Source organism: Hermetia illucens, chromosome 3, assembly GCF_905115235.1.
Source record: "Hermetia illucens chromosome 3, iHerIll2.2.curated.20191125, whole genome shotgun sequence".
Taxonomy (NCBI): domain Eukaryota; kingdom Metazoa; phylum Arthropoda; class Insecta; order Diptera; family Stratiomyidae; genus Hermetia; species Hermetia illucens.
In genome coordinates, this window is record NC_051851.1 from 82,683,004 (window position 1) to 82,707,503 (window position 24,500).

The 24,500-nt window shown below is 42.4% G+C and overlaps 1 protein-coding gene across 1 annotated transcript in view; it reads left to right on the plus strand.

Annotated features, from left to right (window-relative positions):
• LOC119651907 (phosphoinositide 3-kinase regulatory subunit 4) overlaps positions 1–23,667 on the plus strand; it is a 38,913-nt gene extending 15,246 nt beyond the window's left edge. The window contains exons 8-15 of the mRNA XM_038055734.1: positions 824–1,036; positions 1,093–1,576; positions 1,638–1,752; positions 12,478–12,901; positions 13,503–13,974; positions 22,378–22,807; positions 22,868–23,043; positions 23,110–23,667. Of these exons, the coding sequence (XP_037911662.1) occupies positions 824–1,036; positions 1,093–1,576; positions 1,638–1,752; positions 12,478–12,901; positions 13,503–13,974; positions 22,378–22,807; positions 22,868–23,043; positions 23,110–23,341 (2,546 nt within the window). The 3' untranslated portion in view covers positions 23,342–23,667. The remainder of the gene's footprint in view (positions 1–823; positions 1,037–1,092; positions 1,577–1,637; positions 1,753–12,477; positions 12,902–13,502; positions 13,975–22,377; positions 22,808–22,867; positions 23,044–23,109) is intronic.
• The last annotated feature ends 833 nt before the right edge of the window (positions 23,668–24,500 follow it).

A 24,500-nucleotide genomic window follows, 5' to 3' on the forward strand; every position in this document is an offset into this window, starting at 1 on the left:
TTGGTCGACAGAGAGCAGGTTGGTTTCAGGATCCTCCGACATTGATAACATTAATACCTTCCGCCGAGTTTAGATTTTCGCTTCATTTGCTCTTCAGAAAGCTCGCGACAACGGGAGCAAGGAGTTTACCTGGCCTGTTGTATGCAGGAGGAGCATTCTGGAGAAACTTATAGTTATTATCAAAGCGACATATGATCTCGCAAAATGTCACGTGCTGCACCGATTTGCAGTCTCGGAAGAATTTGAGCTCTAAAGCGAACTCTGCTAGGGTTGCATTTTGTCGCCGATATCATTTGTACTTTTTATCGTTGACGCTCTTCATGCTAACCTGTCCGAAAAATATGGAGGATTTAAATGAACGATGACATCTTTCTTTAAACACCACGAATACGCTAATGATATAAGTTTGCTCTTTCACCGGGTCATAGACTCTGGTTATATAGCTCTGCAATTGGAAAGAAAGGCAAGCAGAATCGGACTGAAAATAAATATCAATAAAACCAAACTTCCCAATGTAACCAATCACCGCACTCTTCCTATTTATGTACATTGAGGGGAAGAATATCGAGGGTGTTCATCAATTTGTCTAGCTGGGTAGCGTCGTTTTCACGGCCGGTGGCACTTAACTTGATCTCATCGGATATATCTATTACGACCTAACTGTTTTGTCTATGTTATCATTGTACGGTTAAACCATATGTACCTTAAATTTCGTATAAATGAAAGCTAAGCTCAAGACTTATGAATATATTCTAGTTAAAATTTGTTCATGAAATTGACCAAAATAACAAGTCGTTTATTACCAACTGTTTTTATATTATAGCTCAGCTCGCCGAAACTGCTGTTTATTTCCTCGAACAAACACAATTAAATTCGCCAAACGATATGCCTCGTTATGAAGCAGAACTGCACGCTCTACATGAAATCATACAACAAACGGTCCTAAGCTTATTGACTGATCCCCAGCCAATAGTAAAACAGACCTTAATGGAATCCGGAATCACAAATCTTTGCGTGTTTTTCGGCAAGCAGAAAGGTAAATTCAAAGTGATAATAAACATTAAATGAGCACTTAAATAACTTTCAACATAGCAAACGACGTCATTCTGTCACACATGATAACTTTTCTCAATGACAAAGAAGACAAAAATCTCCGAGGAGCATTTTTTGATTGTATTGTCGGTGTAGCAGCTTATGTAGGTTGGCAATCATCGATTATTCTATACCCTCTCTTGCAACAAGGACTCACAGACAGCGAAGAATTCGTTATTGCAAAATCAATCAGAGCAACAACGTCACTTATAGAATCAGGACTGATTCAAAAGCCACTTTTGATTGCGTTCATCACAGATTGTGCTTGTTATTTAAATCATCCAAATCTCTGGATACGTCATGAAATTTGTGGCCTAATTTCAACCGCGGCTCAAACTTTATCGACCATTGATGTTCAATGCAAAATTATGCCGGTTATTTTGAATCATTTGAAGGCTCCAATTATACAAGTGGCTAAAATTGAAATTTTAATGAACAGTTTGCAGCCACCAATACCACGAAATATCTTCGATAGCATTGTCAGGTGAGGTTCCAAGTTTTCCAGGGTGTCCACAGTGATATCATCTAACGTATGATTCTCCTAGATTTCCGAACGTGCCACAGTTCATCAAATATTTGGAGAAGCAGAAAGAGGCAAGGGCTCTAGCATCCCATGATCAGCTGCCACTTTGCGAAGATATGGATACGGCCTTGAGAAATGTAAGCAGTTTATGTCTATTCAAATCTTTATAGAATGAGTGGTTAGAGTTTCCTATAATACTTAAAGAGCTGTTTTATTGGGCAAAGATTTATCATTGATAAAAGACTATTATTAATGTAGCATTAGTGCGATGCTTTGTTTTTATCGCCTGTTCAATAATTAGTTGTATTGTCTTCTATGTTTCTTTGTTCATTTCGATACACAATTGGATTTCTTATTTGCACTTAGGTTGATTCTGTCAGACAAAATTTTATGATAAATCTTTGTTCGTATAACGATAGTTCACAAAGCATTTCTGCTAATTCGGTCATGATATCCTCTCTCAAAATTGGTCGATCACAGTATCCGGATAGCTCGGTCATTAGAATGCTAGGCTTCCGCTACGGAAGGTCGCAATTCAAATCTTACTAATGGCAGAGAGATTTGTAAAATGATTAGATGCCCGATGCGACTGGTAGCTGTACATCAAATCAAATAATCACGTCCCAGTGCTGACCACATTGACTGAAGTGTTATAACACACTTCAAGTCGTTGATCCAATTGGATTGTCGCGCCAACAATTATTGTTATTATTAAATATCCGAAAAATGAACGACGAGATACTTAATCTTGATATTTGAAGATATATATATATAATTATTTATAACTCGTATAAGCCCGCTTCATTTCATAGATGTAGGTAAACACTTCTAAAACAGATAACCTCCTTCTTCAGGCCCCTTCTTGCCCCCTTTAGTAGCCGAATCAAATCGTCTTAATCAATTGCGCTAGGGTGTCAAACCATTCCTGTTTTGAACCTTTGGGTAGTTTTTCATCTACTTGATTGCTCAGACCAGTCAGTGAGTTACCATCAACTAGAATGTCATCACCGTACTATCGAATGTGGTTCTCCCAAAACGTCTAGATAATTGGTAAGCCATCCTTCAAGCCACAGATGCCCTTATTTTGCACACGACTAAACCGAAGTGTTAGTTTTATGTCAACGTCGGGGGTTATTGCCTTAATTTCAATCTGATACTCAAGCTGACTGCCGGAAATTCCTCCCTGATACACACTTACGACTATCGGCAGTTGGACGTGAGTCTGGGTTTGCGCCGAGCGTGCTCGTGCCTTTCCATTTTGGCGGACATCAGCACTCTCATTTTAGGCGCGGACTTCTTTTGTCACTATGGACTGCTGGTGGACTTACAGTACAAGTCCTTGATAGACCATGCACCCACTTTGAAGTCGGCGGGGAAGATTTCAACCTACTCCAATGACATTCGAAGCCGTTGCCAACCCACGTATTCGGGCACTTCTTCGAAAATTCAACAACTTCTTCTTTTTCTTCAGCCTTTGTCCCGTTCACAAGCGGGGTCGGCTCGTCGTGATCGGCTTCGCCATTTGGCTCTATCGAATGCCTGATCTGGGTGCAATCTCGAGGCTTTCAAATCCCCATCCAGCGTATCAAGCCACCGTTGCTTAGGTCTGCCTTTTGGTCGTTTACCATCGACTTCGATGTTCAGACCAATCTTTGCAAGTGAATTCTCGTTTGCACGAATTGCGTGACCATACCATCGAAGACGCCTCTCTCGCAACTTTTCCACGATCGGTGCAACCCCATAACGATCGCGAATATCCTCATTTCGGATGTGATCTAAACGTGTGACGCCACTAGTCCAACATAGCATCTTCGTCTCCATTACCGCAAGACGCCGTTCATTGTCTTTTATGGTCGGCCAACACTCAGAGCCATAGAGAGCGACTGGACGGACGACATTGCGGTAAATTTTAGATTTGAGACGTTCGTTGATACGTCGATCACAAAGGACACCAGTTGTGGAACGCCACTTCATCCAGGTTGCGTTAATGCATGAAGCAATTTCATAACGCAGCTCTCCATTGGCTGATAGCGTTGACCCGAGGTAGGTTCTGGGCAGATCACTGCCGCTGACAGTGATTGTGCCTGTTTCATGGGGATCGGTCGTCAAAAATTCAGTTTTGTTTAAATTCAATCTGAGACCGTGTTGCATGAGGCGATCATTCCATTTGTGAACAAGTTGCTCGAGATCATTTTTGCTATCAGATGCTAGGAAAACATCATCTGCATAAAGCAGTGTGTAGGGCGCTGAACGTTGGATATCCCGTGTGACGGTGTCCATAACAAGGACAAAGAGGAGTGGTGAGAGGGCACTTCCTTGATGAACTCCAACAGAGACACGAAGCGGTTTTGATACACCCGCCATACTTCGAACTTTACTTTTCGGATCGTGGTAGAGCAATTGAACCCAGCGCACGAGTTCTTCTGGCACGAAGTGTTGTCGTAAAGCATACCAGATGAGTTCGTGTGGTACACGGTCAAACGCTTTCTCTAGATCCAGAAAGGCAATGTAAAGAGGGCGATGCTTCTCACGGTGTTTCTCCATGAGTAACCGCGCAGCGTGTATTGCGTCAGTAGTTCCGCAGTTCTTGACAAATCCGGCTTGATTCACGGTTATTTCAACGATTTCGCGAATACGGTTGTCAAGAATGCGTTCAAAAATCTTCACGGTTTGGGAAAGTAACCGGATCGGACGGTAATTTGAACATTCTGCTGGGCTACCTTTCTTTTTCCATATTGGAACAGTGGTACTTTCTTGCCAGTCAGATGGTGTTCTGTCTTCCTGAATAACCCGGTTAAAGAATTCACTGAGCCACAGTGTTGGGTTCCAGCTCTTCGCTTTCCAGAGCTCAGATGCGATGTCGTCAGGTCCTGTTGCTTTCCCCGATTTCATTTTATTCCTCGACTTCAGTTGCGCTGACTGGTGGAACTGCTCCAAATGTCGACAATGATTGTGAAAGTGGAGGATGAGCAAATTCTTCAGTTGAAATCTGCCCGAAGTATTCTCGCCATCTATCCGTTGCGGCTCGACGGTTGGTAAACAAAGTACCGTTCTTGTCATTAACACAACAGAAGTGTTCGATATCCTGTGTGCGTTCATCACGGCTTTTAGCAAGTCGATACAGATCTCTCTCGCCATCCCGAGTGTCCAGTTTATCGTAAAGATTTTTGAAATGGTGCGCTCGGGTGACAGCGACCGCTTTCTTTGCTTCCCGGTTGGCATTCTTATAAATTTGCCAATTAGCAAGCGTTTTATCGTCGAGAAATTTGTGGTAGAGGCGTTTCTTTTCACGGACCTTCATTTCAACATCATCATTCCAAAGCCAAGTATCTCGGTTGATGTACCGCTTACCCGGCTTGGTGACCCCGAGGGCTGCAGAGGCCGCTTTGTGGATCGTGTCTTTCATTTGGTTCCATGATTCTTCCACATTCGTAATGGTTGGCAATCGCATGAGTGAGACCGTTTCTTCTTTCTTCTCACCAAATCGCCACCATTTAATGCGCGGCGGGCCAGTGCGTTCCTCACGCCGTTTTATCGGTGGCTTAATTCACAGGACAGCAATCAACGGCCGATCTTGAGGTGCGATGGTCTCATAGGGAACGACTTTGCAATCAGTGACAGTGGTAAAATGTTGGCGTCTTATGAGAATATAGTCGATTTGCGTTTTATTGTTCCCACTATAAAATGTGGGAAGATGAGACAATCGTTTGATGAACCATGTATTCATAAGTACAAGTGGGTAAATCAAACCTGCCTCGAGCTTCTTCTTCAATGGCCGTGGAACACTAACAAGACGCAGAACGTCAGAACCTAAGGACATCTTCCAAGTATGGTTTTTAAGACTTTCCCATCTTGGGCTCAATCTCTCACCTATTCTGCTAAACATTGGAAAGGGACCAAGGCCATTCATTCCGGCCGCTTTTCGTAACGAAATATTTCACACTGTCCACGATCTCGCGCACCCAGGCATCCGAACAACTCTCTATGAACAAATACATAATTTCTTGGGCCAGACAGTGCATCGCAAACATGTAAGGAAGGAAGTAGACGTATTCCCGCGCTCGACGCTTCCACACCATTCACCTCGACATTGCTAGCCATTTGGGAGAATTGCCCGGATTCAAGTATTGCCTCACTATCATCTACAGGTTTACGCGGTGACCTGAAACAATACCCCTGATTGATATTACTGTACAATCATGTGATGGAGCCCTCTGCCGAGAGTTGATCTCGTGCTTTGGTGTATCAGCCCTAACAAACCGATCAGGGAGTGCAGTTCAAGTTTGTTCTTTCCTTGGAGTTAGGCAAGCTCCTTGGATTTAAACGTCATAGGACAACTGCATATCACCCGCAGTCCAATGAGATTTTGGAACGCTGGCTCCGGACGCTGAAGGCCAGGTTAATGGCTCGCGATGATCCGTCTTGGTCGCGGATCCTAACTTTCGTCCTACTCGGCCTCCGAACAATCCAGCGGGAGGAATTCGCGAGCAGCCCCGCGTAAGTTTTGTAGGGGGAAAACTTAAGACTGCCGGCCGAACCTGTGCTCAACACCAGGTCGAGTTTAAGCGGCACTGGTATGGTGCGCCTGCTTAGTGACGCGGCTTTGAAGCTGCGACCGCCGGCACCTACGCGACAATCGATTACCACGGTTTCAAATTATTGCTCACTACCGCTAGTAATTTTTTTAGCAGCGCAATATAGACAACAAAACCTAATCACAAACATTTGAAAACGGTGTCTGTATCTAAGCTTGTAACACGAGTCCTGCCTGGTGGGGCGGGCTGCGACAGAATTGTGCTTGCAAGTGTCGTGACAAAACATATTGAAATATACTTTGGTTATCTAACTTACAAAAAGTCTAGCAACACAAGGTTCAGTACCCAAAAACCGAGTGACAGCTGGCATACATAGGCCGAGGATCTGGCCGCTTCTCGTCACCACATAAAGACTATCCCAAGACGCTTCGACCACATGAATGCTCATCTGCCTTCATTGAACACCTCATGAAGTAAATAGCTATATGAATATATATATTTTTTTAATTTTGGCACACTTTACAATGACAGAAACTAGGTTTACTAACAAAATAGCTCTAACTTGCGAATCTAGCGGTGTTGATGCATCGAACAACATCAAGTTCGATGTTGCCGTCGGCAGAAACAGTGATTACTAGATATACAAAATAATCAACGCGATGCGCGATGCGCACATTACACTTTCCGATATTTTTAACAGTATAAGATCTCGAGCACATTACCATCACCACCACTCACAGCAATCAATAAAACCCTCCATCTATTACGATCCCCTTCCACGATTCCGCACTCAGCCAAGTCGTGGCGAACGATGAACGTAGCGCCAAAGAAAAGAGATATTTTAAATGACCGCCCAATGGCCAGGTCGGCAAAGTAATTCATCTACTTTATTATTATTTTGTTAAAAAAAGAAATCAAAGTGTCCCCGCTCTGAAAAAACAAGTCCCTGCAGAAACGGGTCCGGGGATTACAAGCATTGTTTCCTTTTAAAGCCCGCCGAGAGTTTCAGGACCATCCAAACAATCATCTCCGAATCCGTTATCAAGGACTTTCTGATAAGAAAACTCCAATCACCAGATCCTCTTCAAATATAAGGAGGACCACATCGCGACCAAAAACCTTTTCGTGAAGAACTAGGCGGATGCACAAGGCTTCTCTAACGTTCTTTCCATTAAACCCTTTCTTATAACGAAGGCAAAGCAAGAGGGGTGTAGTATTAGCCTAGCTTAGCAGATTCTAGAGTGCAAAAATTAACGCGTCGGACATGCGGCGTGGAACTCTCCCATTCAAGTCCAGCATTCCCTACCTTCAACAAAGGAACTGCCACTCGTATCTTGACTATCTCCTAATTAGATCGAAACCCTCCCAAAACCGCCGCGTATCAAGTGATACTACAAATACCATACGTGGTCAGTACACTGATGCAATTCAGGGCCCATGTGACGAACTTGTCGTTACACACTCCCTCAATTACCGAAATTTTATCTTTCTGCTGCAGGACATTTTCTACCAAAAAAAAAATGAAGAAAAAAAAGACTATTTGGAACTTAATACTCTCGGAAATCTATGGTCTTAATACTTCAATCCATGAAAGAATCCTCCTTCACAACTACTTGTCCAATATACAAATAAACTGAAATACATAGAAGGAAATCCGGAAAATCACTCTGCGACTATGCAAAACTAAATGATGTTTTGTCTCAAACCGCCAACAATTTCCTTTCCTAAAAAGCAAATGTGTTTGTGAGCCAACCTCTCAAAGCTCACCACTCTAGACTCCACATGCATGATCCAAGCTTTGAGTCCGAAGTCAATGCATCAATCGGCTCCTTAAACTCCTTAAACATCATACTCTCGAACTATTAGCCAAACTATTAGCTCAACTTTCGGCATGTTAATTTTTCGGTTTCGTTTTTTTTTTTATTTTTATTATACTCCAAGTTGCATGCCTGCAACTAAGTTAGGGTCGGTATTCACTTGCGAACGATCCAGTATTGCCATTACTTTCTAACGAGTAGCTTTAATAGCATCGAGTATTTCTCATAAATTTTGGGTAAAGATGAGTAAACAAAATTAAAGGGGTTGACGAAGTTAATTTCCTTTATTCGCTAATAATCATCATCAACGGCGCAACAATCGGTATCCGGTCTAGGCCTGCCTTAATAAAGAACTCCAGACATCCCGGTTTTGCTCCGAGGTCCACCAATTCAATATCCCTAAAAGCTGTCTGGCGTCGTGACCTACGCCATCGTTCCATCTTAGGCAGGGTCTGCCTCGTCTTCTTTTTCCACCATAGATATTGCCCTTATAGACTTTCCGGGTGGAACCATCCTCATCCATACGGATTAAGTGACCCGCCCACCGTAACCTATTGAGCCAGATTTTATCCACAAACGGACGGTCATGGTATCGCTCATAGATGTCGTCGTTATATAGGCTACGGAATCGTCTATCCTCATGTAGGGGGCCAAAAATTTTTCGGAGGATTCTTCTGTCGAACGCGGCCAAGAGTTTGCAATTCTTCTTGCTAAGAACCCAAATCTCCAAGGAATACATGAAGACTGGAAAGATCATTGTCTTGTACAGTAAGAGCTTTGACCCTATGGTGAGACGTTTCGAGCGGAACAGTCTTTGTAAGCTGAAATAGGCTCTGTTGGCTGACAACAACCGTGCGCGGATTTCATCATCATAGCTGTTATCGGTTGTGATTTTCGACCCTAGATAGGAGAAATTATCAACAATCTCAAAGTTGTATTCTCCTATCTTTATTCTTCCCATTTGACCAGTGCGATTTGATGTTGTTGGCTGGTTGGTTTTGGTGTTGACGTAGCCACCATATATTTTGTGTTCCTTCATTGATATGGAGCCCAAGATCTCGCGCCGTCTGCTCAATCTGGATGAAGGCAGTTTGTACGTCTCGGGTGGTTCTTCCCATGATATCGATATCGTCAGCATAGGCCAGTAGTTGGGTGAACTTAAAGAGGATCATACCTCTTGTATTTACCTCAGCATCACAGATGACTTTCTCGAGGGCCAGGTTAAAGAGGACGCATGATAGGGCATCCCCTTGTCGTAGATCGTTGTTGATGTCGAATGGTCTTGAGAGTGATCCTGCTGCTTTTATTTGGCCTCGCACATTGGTCAGGGTCAGCCTAGTCAGTCTTATCAATTTCATTGGGATACCGAATTCTCTCATGGCCGTCTACAGTTGTACCCTGGCTATGCTATCATTGGTGCCTTTAAAGTCGATGAATAGATGGTGCAACTGTTGTCCATATATTATAATATTCCAACAGTTTTCCCATCGCTTGCCGCAAAGAGAAAATCTGATCTGTTGCTGATTTGCCTGGAGTTAAGCCTCTTTGGTATGGGCCAATGATGTTCTGGGCGTATGGGGCTATCCGGCCTAGCAAGATAGAGGAGAACATCTTATAGATGTTACTCAGCAACGTGATACATCTATAATTGCCGCACTGTGTGATATTTCCCTTTTTATGTATGAGACAGATAATGCCTCGTTGCCAATCGCTGTCCCATACCTTGAGCACAAGTTGATGAACCAGTTGGTGTAACTGGTCGCCTCCTTATTTCACTAATTCGGCTGTAATTCCACCGGGTCCTGGCGACTTATGATTTTTAAGCCGATGAATTACACGGATTGTTTCTCCTATACTTGGTGGTGGCAGTATTTGTCCGTCGTCTTCAGTTGGTGGGACCTCCAACTCGCCGATCTTCTGGTTGTTTAGTAGCTCAGCAAAGTACTCAACCCATCTCTCCAATATGCCCATTCTGTCGGAAATCTGATTTCCCGCTTTGTCTCGGCAGGATGAGCATCATGGTGTATAAGGCTTCATCCTGCTGACTTGTTGGTAAAACTTCCGCGTTTGGTGCGGTTTCTAGTACTTTTCTAGTTCACAGACTTGTTAGCTCTCCCAGGCTTCTTTTTCCGTCTGTGAAGTCGCTTCTCCGCTCGACGGAGTTTGTGATAAGTCCCTGCGCGTGCCCGCGTTCTTTGAGAATGCAACATTACTCGGTATGCAACATTCTTCCGTTCCGTTGCTAGCTTACATTCATCGTCAAACCAGCCGTTCCGACTTTTTTTGCGGCTGGGGCCAAGTATCTTTGTGGCCATATCAATGATAACGTTCTTCAGGTGGTTGTGAAGATGCTTCATCTCCAGGTCCTCTGTTGACTGCGGTTATTGCGGCATCAATTTCCCTCTTATAGGTATCGCGGAGGGCTGTGTTGTGGATGGCTTCAGTATTCACTCTCACCTGATTGTCAGAGGGGATTGTAGATGGTGTCTTAATTCGAGCTCGGAGGACCATGCCAACGAGATAGTGGTCCGAGTCTATATTGGCCCCCCTATATGTTCTGACATTCATCAAGGCTGAACGGTGGCGGCGTTCAATCAGCACGTGGTTAATTTGGTTGAAAGTTGTCCCATCTGTAGAGGCCCACGTATATTTGTGAAACGCTTTCCGCGCAAACCAGGTACTTTCAACAACCATTTCGTGTGATACTGCTAACTGAATAATGCGCAATCCGTTATCATTGGTTCCCTATGTAAGCTATGGGAGTCGACGTATAGCTTGAATACGGGCTTCGTCCCTACTTGACTGTTTAAATCTTCAAGTATGATTTTGATATCATACTTGGGACAGGCTTCGAGGGTCCGCTCAACTGCCTCGTAGAAGGTATCCTTCTCCGACTCTGCAGTCTCCTCTGTAGGGGCGTGAACGTTTATGAGGCTTATATTTCTAAACTTGCCTCGCAAACGCAGAGTACATAGCCTTTCGCTTATATTTTCAAAGCCGATAACAGCAGGTTTCATTTTTTGGCTGACTAAGAAACCTACTCCGAGCACGTGGTTTACTGGATGGCCGCTATAATATATGGTGTAACAGCTCTTCTCCAGGAAACCGGTCCCTGTCCATCACATCTCTTGCAACGTTGTTACATCAGCCTTATATTGGGACAGGGTATCGGCTAGCTGCTCAGCAGCATTCGGTCTGTACAGGGAGCGCACGTTCCATGAGAAAATGCGCAAATCGTTTATCCGTTGTCGTTGCCGGGTTCGTCGTTCTAAGATCCATCCTGTCCGAGGCTCCTTTCGTGGCTTCGTAACATCGGCTTTCCGTGTAGGTTTGTCAGCCCTATCCAACCCCCAACCTGGAGGACCAGTTGGTACATTTTATCCCGTTTTTAGGCGTGGGAGACTCGCCTTCATCCTTCTCCGTCTGCAGTTTTTCATAAAGAAAGAACTCCCAGATAGGGTTTGGCAGTAGAACTGTTGGTGTTGGTTCAGCAGGCGTTTCCCAAGATTTATGCTCCATCGTAGTTACCAAACCACGTTTCGCCCTGGGACCTATACTACCCTTTGACCGTCGCTAATAATTTGCTGAAATAAAAAACAGATACTGTATTTCAGAGACCAACTGTCCCCTTCTCCAGTTTCAGAAAAGAAAATTCTTAGTCAATAAAGGAGATGATCTTCTCAATCCGCTTCATTTTACTCAAGCTTTGGCTAACTAACCACTTCCTAGATCAGACCAAAAATGTAGTTCAACTTGGTATCCCTTCTTGTTTCAGCACTTCAATGCAACAGAAGAAAAAGACAATGTTGGGTGCATGTGATAAACAGGAAAGGAGAATACTTGGAAAATACCATTATCTCGGTCTAAATTTTGTAAATCTATGCAAACAAATCGCTGACCGGCATGATCTAGAGCGGATCGCCGCCGTAGATCACGTTGTGTGTAGCATTTGCAATGCAATATTGCATCACACAATTACCTTTGACAGATCGCCGCGGCAAGTCAGGTTCTGTGTGGCGAAGGCTTTAGACTTCAAAAGCTTTTGACGATTTTCAATCCTGATGAAGATATCCTAAAGTATATCGGATCTTGTTTTATTTGCGCGGTTGATCCAAGTATTGCTATTGCCGAGGGATTTCTGTAGAACTTGAAGAATTAAGATTCATTTCAATTTTATCTATTTTCGTACAATTTTCAGTTGGTGTGAGCTTCGTAAATCTCATATTGATAACATATTGGGATTTCGATCCACGACCACTATTCACGATACCTGTTAGCGAAATTTTAGAATAAAAAGGATAGTAATAATGAGACAGTAGAATAATTTTATCAAAGGGAAAAAAGAAGACAAAAACTGTAGAATAAGGAAGAACAAGAAGGTGGTAATTCCCCATTTATGTGTGAAGTTACAAGTTAAAATTTAATTTGGTCCAGCAATATCAAGTTATTAAAAGTTTTGATACTAATTGTCACGCACGCCCTAACCAATTCGATTTTTATCTTATTGTAGCTAATCCGCCGCCTAACGTCCGATGGCATGAACGAGCTGATCGAAAATCAATTGCTATCTATGAAAAATCATCTCATCAAGTTGAGTAAATATAAAAGTCAGGAACCACGAAAAAATCAAACCTCCAGGATTATGATATCCAAACAAGATGTGATTTGTTACGAGTATCCATTATCCGACAAGGCTGTTAAAAATGAAACCAATCAAAGGAAAGTCCGTAAACCCGATCAAGAGGGTACTTCTAATTTAGAGTGGCAACACATCTACGGGAACATGGATCATTCACCGGACACATCGTCCCCGTCAAACGATTCAGGGTCATCGGGAACCGCGGGAAGCCCGGGAACAGGTACCTTAGTTCAACCAACACCCACTTCGTCGTCTTTAGTCGAATATAGTCTGCCAGAGAGGAGTTTTATGCAAGGTTAGTTTGAGTCGTTCACTGCGTGAATGTCCGTCTGCCCCTAGCGTACCTCCGAAGTGGCTATATTCTCAATTATTGGAAAATTATCCTTCAAATCTTGCAAGGTTATAGTAATACGCCACATTCTAGAGGGTGTAGTGAATAGAACCTCGAAAATTATGCAATATGTATTTCCTAACTTTAGTAGTTTAGTTATTGGTGAAATTTTCTCACCGAGAAAAAGCTAATATGCTTACAGTTGTGTGACAACATAGTACAATCCAAGGTAGCTTTCCGGTAGAAAATAATAGCACCCAAATTATACTTTTGTTTAGAAAATTATAATAATTATGAAAAAAACCCCAAAAACATCAGTTCAGGATGTTTGCGAGAGTCAACATTATATGTTCAGTAAAAATAAGCTAAATTTGGACCATGAAAGTGGTTCTGGAATGAATTCACAGTAAACAGTGCAGATGTTGCGAATGAATGTTTTCCAAGATCGCTATTTTGGAGGAGGTCTCTTCTGACCAGCAGACGGACTGCATGGAGAGCATTTGGCTTTTGTTGATCTCTAGTAATCTAAACATGAACTATTACCATTCTTATTTTTCTTCTGCAGAACGTACATCAGAATGTCGCAAAGATCTAGAAAAATTACGAGCAAAACTAAAGGCACGATATGCAGTTGTTTCATCAAATCGCGAATACAATCCTGCTAAATACTACTCTGCAATACCCAGTAAATGGCGTATGAATGGGACGCTGGTAGCCCATCTTCACGAACACAAAGCTTCAGTTGTTAAACTAACTTCACTGAAACCTTACGGCCCTCTTTTTGCAAGTGGAAGTGCAGATGGCACTGTTCGTTTGTGGGATTGTAATAAATTGAATGGAAATCATAGCATCAATAAATCAAAGCAAGTATATTCTGCCAATACTCCTATCAATGCACTGGCAGCCTGTGAAGGAGGACAAAGTTTGGCTGTTGGGGGGAAGAATGGTGAACTTCTCATAATGCGAATTGATCGGAATTCATCGAAAATGACGTTACAACAAGCGTTACATTTGGATGGAACAAGTATGCATGAAAAGTAAGTAATGTAATAAAATTTGCATTCAATAAATGCAATCGTTACTTAAAATTCCCAAATAAGATTAGAAAATTTTAAGCGTAAAATGTTGGCTGTGTACCGTATCGCATCGTACTTGTTTCGTTAGCTAAATGCTCCAACTACTATAGAAATAATTTATAATCTGCATGCATCCTTTTTTCTGACATAATTTTAGCTGCAAGGAATTTGATATGGCTTCGTCCTGTGCTAACTATTGAGCTCAGTGTCGCTTCTTCTAAACATTTTTCAAAGTATTCCAGACGTAGTGCACTTGTGCAAAAAGACACCAAATCCAAAATTTCTTTTTTTGTGCAACTCGAAACCCACAAGCACCCAAAACTTTTTGATCTTTTTAAATGTGAGTTTGAGTTAACAAACTCTAACATCAACTCCAGACAGTCATCATTGCTCTTCTATTAACAGGTTTTCGTCTAAATTATGAAACCTAGTCAATTAACTGCTGCGTTATATAATCTGTTGAGCAAGAGCGTATACGGTAAACAGTCCACGCATTGGTGTAACTCTTCGCTCCAAGTTGTTTTAGGTAGGTTTAAACAAAAATCTGCAACTTTCAAGTGAAAAAGGCGGTTACTCCCCGAGCCCTGCTCCCATTAAAATCTTAAGATATAACTGATTCTGAACAGCCTCAACTTGACGTTCATGTATAATATTATTATTCTGTCAATGGAAGTTTCACTGCGTCCTAGAAGAACTATTGTGTCCCTTTTCCAGGTAATAGGGTATCTACCTTATAATTTGTCAAGCAAGCCTATAACCGTTAGAACTTTTAGTATAGTCCCGATTTCCAAGTATTTCAACTTGGCATCTGGTATTAAGTATTCTCCCAGGTGCCTCGACCTACTTTGCACAAGTGCCGGACATTGTCCCAGAATATGTATAGAGGGTTGATCACACTCCTCACAGGACCTGCAGGCGGTCCTCATAGATATCCTAGCTCCCCATGTGATAGTTTAGTCAGCAATGACCAGTGGGTATTCCCACTAATCTGGAGGTTCTTCGTGGTGAGGTTTAAATAATTCTTTGAGCGCTTGTGTTCGTATCCCCCCATGAGTAATCCTGACTGTTCCAATCCTGGTAAGTTCGTCCAGTATAGTCCCGTCAGTCGTTCCTCTTCCGATTCCACACAAAGGTTCTGGTCCGCATAGAGGCGTCCCTGCTCCCTTCGTGACCAATTCGTCCGCTCCCTCATTGTCTTCTAATTCAACATGGCCTGGAACCCAGAGTATCCAGACCTTATTGTGCGAACCGAGCGTGTTCAGTCCCTCAAGGCATCTCATACCAGTTTGAAGTTCACTTGGTTGGACTCAAGTGCCTTGATCGCCCCTTGGCTATCGGTCAAAATAGCATTATTCTGCCCCACATAGTTCCTTTCGAGGTTGAAGCAGGCACATCTGTATATGGTCTATATTTGCGCCCGCTTACCCATTGGTTCAAAGTATGTACGTTTCCTGGGATGTACGTCCTCGGCACCCGCTCCTTCTGCTTTGAGGGATCCTCCAGTGCACCAAATAATCAGTAGGTTTAAGCCTAAGCCTTATGTCACAGCCACACTCTTCCCGTTTGCCCTGTTACTGCTACGTGTTTCACACTTCTTATCGAAATGAAACCTCGTTATCATGCTATTGCTTGGTGTCAATAATTCGGGATACTGCCTAGAAAGAATGTCAGTTTTCGTTTGATTTTTGCAGCTCCCGGAAATTTTAAAGATCGCCCTCCTTACCTTCATCTGCATGTGAAGATAGAAAGGAGCTAATCCCAGAAGGACCTCCAGGGATGCCGGTTTACGATGCCGATAGTTATGTCCTCATTGCCCCACTTGTTGTGGTCTCATTGGCCTTACTATTGCAGCGTATATCCAAAGTATTATAGTATCTTCGGCGTGCATTCCCTATGAACCTACAAGTCATCAGACCCTTCTTAGCTTTCCAACATGTGTTCCTCACATGCGTTTTTTAGAGCAATTTTGCATCGTCATCAACGGAGCAACAATCGGTATTCGGTGTAGGCTACGGAATCGAGCATCCATCCATGTAGGCTACGGAATCCTCCATCCATCCATGCTGACGTTGCCACCATATATTTTGTCTTGCCTTCGTTGATGTGCAGCCCAAGATCTCGCGCCGTCTGCTCGATTTGGATGAAGGCAGTTTATATATCTCTGGTCGGTCTTCCCATGACGTCCATATCGTCAGCATAGGCCAGTAGTTGAGTGAACTTAAAGAGGATCGTGCCTCTCGCATTTATCTCAGCAACACGAATCACTTTTTTCAGTACCAAGTTAAAGAGGACGCATGATAGGGCATCCCCTAGTCTTAGACCGTTGTTGACGTCGAATGGTCTCGAGAGTAATCCTGCTTGTTTTTATCTGTCGTCGCGCATTTGTCAGGGTCAGCCTAGTCAGTCTTATCAATTTCGTTGGGATACCGAATTCTCTCATAGCCTAGCTCCCAGGACGAAACATACTACCCTTTGACCACCAATTTGAGCAATTTTTAGTCTAGCGTAATTCCTAAATATTTGACCTCTGTTTGAAATAATTAATGTCACGGTATGAATACACGTCGAAATACCGGAAGCTGGACGCTAAAGATTTTGTGTTCATCTTATGTGATATCTTTCTATATACGTTTTTCTTTTCGCACGTAGTAAAGATTCGAAATAGTCCTTCATACATTTCAAAACTTTCAGATATTGTTCATTTTGAAAACATAAATATAAACTCATCTTAAACAAACACACATTGCCTATTACCGCATAGTGATGCGAGCATAGTATATACGCAAATACAGTCCAGTGTCAGTGATTTATAAACACCGCCAATTTCAATGCAACTATGAAAATTATTTATATTATTTTATTTCGCATCGGCTTTGTATTATTTGCTCACTTCTGCGCTCCCTGCGTCGTTGTGTGACGTGGTTTGTAGGGTTATCATACATTGGTAAAATAAGCGATTTTTATTGTGGAATTGTTTGATAGCATTGCAAAGCGTTTGACATTATAATATATATAGATAAATAGATTCTAACAGTATCAAAGGTAAGCTGCTTAAAAAATGTGCGCTTGCTACGAGCTGTGGTGGAATCGTGTAATTGACAGTATTGGTAGAAAAGTTGATATTCCAGCAGCGTGGAAATGGGATAGTTATCGAGAAATTTTCCGATTAAAAGCAGTAAGTGCGAGTACACTTTCTACATATGCTAAAAATATCCATGAAAAGAAGAGCGACCAACCAAGTTTATGGTCTAACTGTAAGGGTAAACGCAGTATCGTGCAGAGAATAGACTGGATTATGGTTCGAAAATTGTTGGGGAACCGTAAGGCAGCATCTAAGAAAGTTCAAAGAGTTTTGAGACTAGTGGGGTCTTTTTTCCTGTCGAACATTGAAGCGTCGATGTGCTGAAACTGGTTTAAAAATATGTCGTCCCACAAAAGGACAAAAATTGCTCACAGACGATAAAAAAGATCTGTTTGAATTTCGCAAAGCAGTACAAACATACATCTGACTATAAAAAGGTAGGACGTGAACGAAAAGTAATTCTGAGGTATGTGCTATTACAGAAACTAGCTCCGGGTAATTGTGGTTTTTTAGTTCCTGCTGAGTGCCGAATCCACTTTAGAGGCATTGACAAACCAGTTTCTTTCTTCTTCTTTCCGTTCAATGAAGATCTGGAGAAAAGTACCACTCCTCCTATGTTCAGGTAACTGTTAAACACCCAACTTCAGTAATGGTGTGGCGCGGCAGGTTTCGCAGCATTCGAAATTTATTTCGAATATTGCGAATGCAAACAAATAGACGGCGCGGAACTCTCCCCTTTTTAGAGCTCGCCACGGGAGTGGAGGACTAGCGATGAAAGTATGCCATGAGTTTGGGGCAGAAAGAACCACATGGAGACGGATCGTTCTCTTCTGCCTCTAACCTTGTGATATACGTTTGTCTTGCGGTGTAGCATTTATAAATTTCTTTAAACTCTTTCGTTCCCATTAGTGGATTTTGATTTATAAATCATTCTGATCAAGCATTTACGGTCGTTTTTTATTCATTGTTTTAACAATTCTGTGCTCGATGCAAAAAGTGGAATTGTTGCAGTGAGGACTAGTTACGGAGCAAAAATAAATAGCTAAACTTACATTACCAATACTAAGTTAGCTAAAGTGGTGACCCCGAAGAGTACGGCAACCAGAACGCAGCGCCAGACATCAGCACCGCAGCGCCAGACGTCAGCACCGCAGCCCCAGACGCCATCACCGCAGCCATCAGAGACGCCGCCGCAGCCACCAGAGACGTCGCCGCAGCCAAGCTCGCCGTCTCTAGCATCGACGCCGCCGCCACATTCACCATCGCCGCCGCAGCAGCGAATCATAATTTTAATTGAATTGTAATTTATTTTAATTAAATTTATTTATAGAAAAATCAATAAATATTATACCCCCTGCAGGAGACGGCGCGGAGGTATTTAAAGTTATCGTCATCGTTGGTTATTCGCTCGCTGGGCGAAGTTCTGGGAGGTGATTTCTTTGTGCGTGCGTGCATTTGTGGGTTCGGCCTGGCGTGTCGACTAGAACAGTTTCACCGCGTCTTCGCTTTAACTTTCGCGTCGAAAAGAAGTTTTCTTTTTGTTAGTCAAGATGTCGATTGACAACAAAGACACGGCAGGCCCATCTGACCCGCAAGTGGCCGCCCTCGCCGTGCGTGTTCCTCCATTTTGGCGGCGGAACCCAGAGCTGTGGTTCATACATTTGGAAGCGCAGTTCCAAATGTCCGGAATCACATCGGACGCGACCCGCTTCAACTATGCGGTGGTCGGCCTGGATGAAGAGTCTTCTTCTGGTGTCCGACGTAGTGAAGTAGACATCATACACGCAGCTCAAGAGCGAGTTGATCAGGCGCCTGTCGGCAAGCGAGTCGGCCAAATTAGACCACTTGCTGGCGGGTTTAACGTTGGGTGATCGAACTCCCAGCCAATTGCTTCGCGAAATGAGGCAATTGGGTGGGAGCAAGATCGGCGATGACCTGATCAAGTCGCTCTGGCTGCGACGGCTCCCGGAGGGCACCCAGGCGATCCTCGCTTGCGTCTCCGGTTCCTTGGAGGAACTGGCAGCGACGGCCGACCAGGTGCAGGAGGTGTACGTACGCCCAACCTTGGCGGCCGTTCAACCACCGTCGGATGAGGTGAGCGACTTGAGGCGCGGGATAGCCGCATTAACAGCCAGTGTGGCCGAGATGCGGGCGACGTTGGACGCTCAGCGTTCGGGCGCCAGATCGCGAGCTCGCTCACGATCTGCCACTCGAAAAGTGTGTTCGGGTAGCAGGTCGTCAGGACAGCCTGCGGACAATGGTATTTGCTGGTACCATCTTAGATTCGGTGATAAAGCGACAAGATGTACGCTACCGTGTAAATTCGCGCCTACCGCAAAAAACTAGGTTCGCGGGGGGTCTTGGTGACGGCCACCCAGAGCGCAGCACCACGTCACTTAACTATTTTCGACCCCCTCAGCAGGCGCAACTACCTCATCGATACTGGTGCGGAGGTTTCGGTTCTTCCCGTACCTCGGCAACATCAACTTTTTCCACAACCGCTGAAACTGGTGGCAGCAAATTCTTCTTTTTCTACCATAGATATTCCCTTATAGACTTTCCGGGTGGGATCATCCTCATCCATACGGATTAAGTGACCCGCCCACCGTAACCTATTGAGCCGGATTTTATCCACAACCGGACGGTCATGGCTCATAGATTTCGTCATTGTGTAGGCTACGAAATCTTCCATCCTCATGTAGGGGGCCAAAAATTCTTCGGAGGATTCTTCTCTCGAACGCGGCCAAGAGTTCGCAATTTTTCTTGAAAGAACCCAAGTTTCCGAGGAATACATGAGGATTGGCAAGATCATTGTCTTGTTTAGTAAGAGCTTTGACCCTATGGTGAGACGTTTCGAGCGGAACAGTTTTTGTAAGCTGAAATAGGCTCTGTTGGCTGGTAACAACCGTGCGCGCATTTCATCATCATAGCTGTTATCGGTTGTGATTTTCGACCCTAGATAAGAGAAATTATCAACGGTCTCAAAGTTGTATTCTCCTATCCTTATTCTTCTTCGTGTTTGACCAGTGCGGTTTGATGTTGTTGGTTGATTCGTCTTCGGTGCTGACGTTTCTGCCATATATTTTGTCTTACCTTCATTGATGTGCAACCCAAGATCTCGCATCAATTACCGCCTGCTCGATCCGAATGAAGGCAGTTTGTACGTCTCGGGTGGTTCTTCCCATGATGTCGATATCGTCAGCATAGGCCAGTAATTGGGTCGACTTGAAGAGGATCGTACCTCTTGCATTTACCTCAGCATCACGCATCACTTTCTCGAGGGCCAAGTTAAAGAGGACGCATAGTTTAATGAAATTTATAAATCAAAATCCACTAATGGGAACGAAAGAGTTTAAAGAAATTTATAAATGCTACACCGCAAGACAACGGTCTATCGCAAGTTTAGAGGCAGAATAGAACGATCCGTCTCCATCGCTAGTCCTCCACTCCCGTGGCGAGCTCTAAAAGTGGAGAGTTCCGCGCCATCTATTTGTTCACATTCGCAACATTCGAAATAGATTTCGAATGCTGCGAATCCTGCCGCGCCACAACGTCATCATCACATGTCAATTCGTCAATACCACAACGAAATGAGTTCTTATGAATGAGGTCGGAAAGAATTATTTTGTTTTAGTTTTTTAGTGATTTGTATATAAATATCAATAATTACTCCAACCAGACATGTGTGTATGTAGGTATATAATATATGGGTGCTAATGAACTTTGCGGGTAGTGCCTAATTCAGATAGATATAAGAAATCGGAAATATGGGTACGATCAACTTATATATGTGCATATATGTATACAGTATTCGAAAATAGGCAGTTTGTTTGTTTAGGATGAGCGTAATATCTATGGTTGTAATATGTACGTATGTCTCGTAGTTTGGAAAAATATGAAGGAATATGTTTGATTTGTAGCTATATACGGATAGAAAAATGTGCGTTGAAATTTCTTACACAAGATGAACACAAAACCTTTATACCCGAAGCGCGAGCTTCCGGTATTCCGACTTGTTTGTGTGATGACTTTGCTACGAAATTCAAAGCGTTAGTAACATTCAAAATGTCGGTTAAGCAAGATAATGAGGCCAACATTCTCTTTTGAAGTTCAATACATACAACTCTGTAGTTTCTATTAAGGTTTTGTTTGCAAAACAAAACCTTATTAAAATCGGTTCAATGTCTGTCTGTCTGTCTGTCACAGGCACTTTTCTCAGAAACAGCTATACCTATTGACACGAAATTTGGTGTGGAAGGTGGGACTTGTGGACCCCCAAACATGCAGTGAGTGATATCCTTCTACGTTGAGATTTAGGGGGGTCCCCATACATGTAAAAGGGGGTTTTAAAAATATTTTTCGCCAAATATAGTCATGTGGTGTATCAAATGAAAGGTCTTAGTTTTGAGATTTGTTAAAAGACGGAGAGTGGGAGGGGTGGAAAGTGATGATTTCTTTAACGGATCCATTCTCAGAAACTACCCAATCGAAAAATCTGAAAAAAAATCATGAAGCTGCCTCTATATGGTGCCCAGGCCTTAAAATACTCTCCATATCAATATATTTTCAAATTAAGTTAATAATAGTATATTAGTAACAAAGTTACAGTAGCTCAAATTTGTCTTTACCGTGTAAATTTACGACCCGACTTGCTAAATGCATATTCTTAACGGGCTACGTACAAATGGGACAGCTCTGCACTCAAATATACTCACACAAGAAGCAAACAAAACATTTCATACCTGAAGCGCCCAGCTTCCGGTTTCCCGACTTGTTTATCTCTCGAACGTTTGCTTCCATACATAGGGCTAAGGACTATTCAGGGGGGCGGAGCTTTATACAGTCGTCACGTCTACATACGTGACAGGGAGTGCGCGCGCACTAATTCAGTATAACTAAAATAATCTCTCTGAAATTTCAATACAATCAAAATATGTAGAAACAAAAATTTGTTTTTTTTTTGAAATTTTGAAAACTTGTTAAATGAACGTCAGTCGTAGTTACAAATATTTTTAGTAAGGTACTCTTGCCTAATGAGTTAATCTTAAACCCTGATTTGACAAAACAACAAACGACGAATAAGAAAACTAACGAAAACTAAATAATAACCTATGTCTGACGCTAGTACAAACCTTAGAGAAGATTAATCTTCGTACAACCACACTTGACTCGAAACATTGAACTTTAATATCCATTATGTGAGATTTTTTGTTGACTGGGATGCTAGGTATAATTTGGACAAACAAATTTTAGTGCAATGCTTGCTTATTACTTTTTCACAGTGGCTATAACGATGGTCCCGTTGTCGATATGCAACCCCTTGATCAAAACGTCATCGTATACGCCACACTATACAGTGGAATTGTAGCCTGGGATTTACGTATGCAGAATAGTGCATGGCACTTGAAAACCAAGCTTTCCAATGGAGTTATTACAACCATGTGTGCCGATCCTACCGCTTCTTGGCTTGCAGTCGCTACCAGTCATGGTAAACACATTTGCTGGGATCTTCGCTTCCGGCTACCCATCACCGAAATTAAACATCCTCATGATTACTGGATTAGAAAGATCCTATGTCATCCAACGGAACCTTCATATTTAATATCCTCGTCACATGGAAATAATGAGGTAACAATATGGAATGTGGAGACAGGACAAAGGCAGCAAGTGTTATGGGCAAGTTCACCGTCACCCTTGTCCATTTCAAATAGCGTAAGGATATTTAATTTACCCCTGAAAGTATAATATCAATGCTCGTTTACAAACTTACAGAACAGCTCCTCGGCGACATGTGCCCTCCTAACGGGTGTTGTAGATGGAACGCCATTCCTGTTAACGGGGAGTTCTGATCAGCGTATTCGTTACTGGGATCTGGCACAACCTAAAAACTCTAGACTTGTTGTTCCGTCAAATAAAGAAAGTTTAGCGGATGTGTCATTCACCTATGAGTAAGTAGCTGCTAAATTTGTCATAAATATTTCTGGATCATATGGAATCTTACTATTGCTCCTCAGTTCACGATTAATTGACGGCATACCAGTTGTATGTGAGACAATCACCAGTCTAGGTACATCAGGAAGTATGGGCTCAAGTCGAAGTGCGGATGAACAACCGCGGTCAGGACCAGAGATGCCGTCACCCTATTTTATTGACAGCATTACTGACTTGATTATGTGCAATACAGACAAGCAACAAACATTTATCCCCTCCGCTGGCCGCGACGGAGTTATTAAAATTTGGAAATAAGCAGATATAAAATACGAGGATGAAACAATATTCGCTACTGCTGCAATTATTAAACTATCAAAATAATATTTATTTATATAACTTTATCTCAATGGTTCACTAGAAAGCGAGAGAGATTTATATGGACTGTGATTAGCCGATGAATCAATTATTAAAAAAAAGAACTGAAGGGTTGATAGTGTTTTATAATGTTTTATCGTCCATTAGAATTCATTGAAGAAGCCTACCCAAAAGAATAATGATAATATTCAAGTTATAAATATTTTATTATTGTACATATATATAATTCTTCATTCCAGAAATAAATACAAAGTATCAAATATCAACACATCTTTTTATCATTTCATGTGGCTTTTACTAAAGAATAAGAAAGTAAAACTTTGTGTGTATATGCTATCAAAAACCTCACAGCCTGAAGTTAAAGGAGTTGATGGATTAGTATTATACTTCTTACTTCTTTTCGTCAAAAGCCACACTAAGGATTTGTTACGGAAGCGGAAGAAATACTAATTTTTTGGCTCCGGAGAATATAGGTGTTAAAAGAACTTTGACGGTGTGTGAAGTTCGGAGAATTTTATCAAGTATTCTCTTTCCGATATTCCTCAACCAATTTCTCACACATCACTAAAGAATCAAATTCCATTCAAGCAAACGGCAGATGTTTAATCTGCAAGCATAAAATTTGATAATCTATGCTTTGGATTTTTGGATTTTCTTATATCTTGCCTAGAACTAAGCTAATTTCGCTATAGTCTTAAGGAGTAATTCTAATGCTAAACGCATGAGAAAGGTTAACTATACCATAAGAAAATTGAATTAAATCGGTTCATTAGATTTTAATCTGTGCTATTCCACGTTGCGTATATTTTAATAAACTGTGTAGTGCCAGCAAGACATGGAATTGCTAAGAAATCAACTTGAACACCAAAGGCAGTTAATGTAGCAGCAACAATAAACAATCGAGCAACAGAACCTCTTGTGAAATTTCGTAATTAAACCAGGCAAATTCTAACGAAAAAGCGATAATTGTAAGGACTTCAGCCATTCTGTCCCATAGCTTCTGCAAACGAATCAGAATGTAAGAAATTATGAGAAAGTCGATACTCTCCCCAGGAAAAGAACAGGCACATCGAATTTCGAAATTATTTCGAATTTCGAT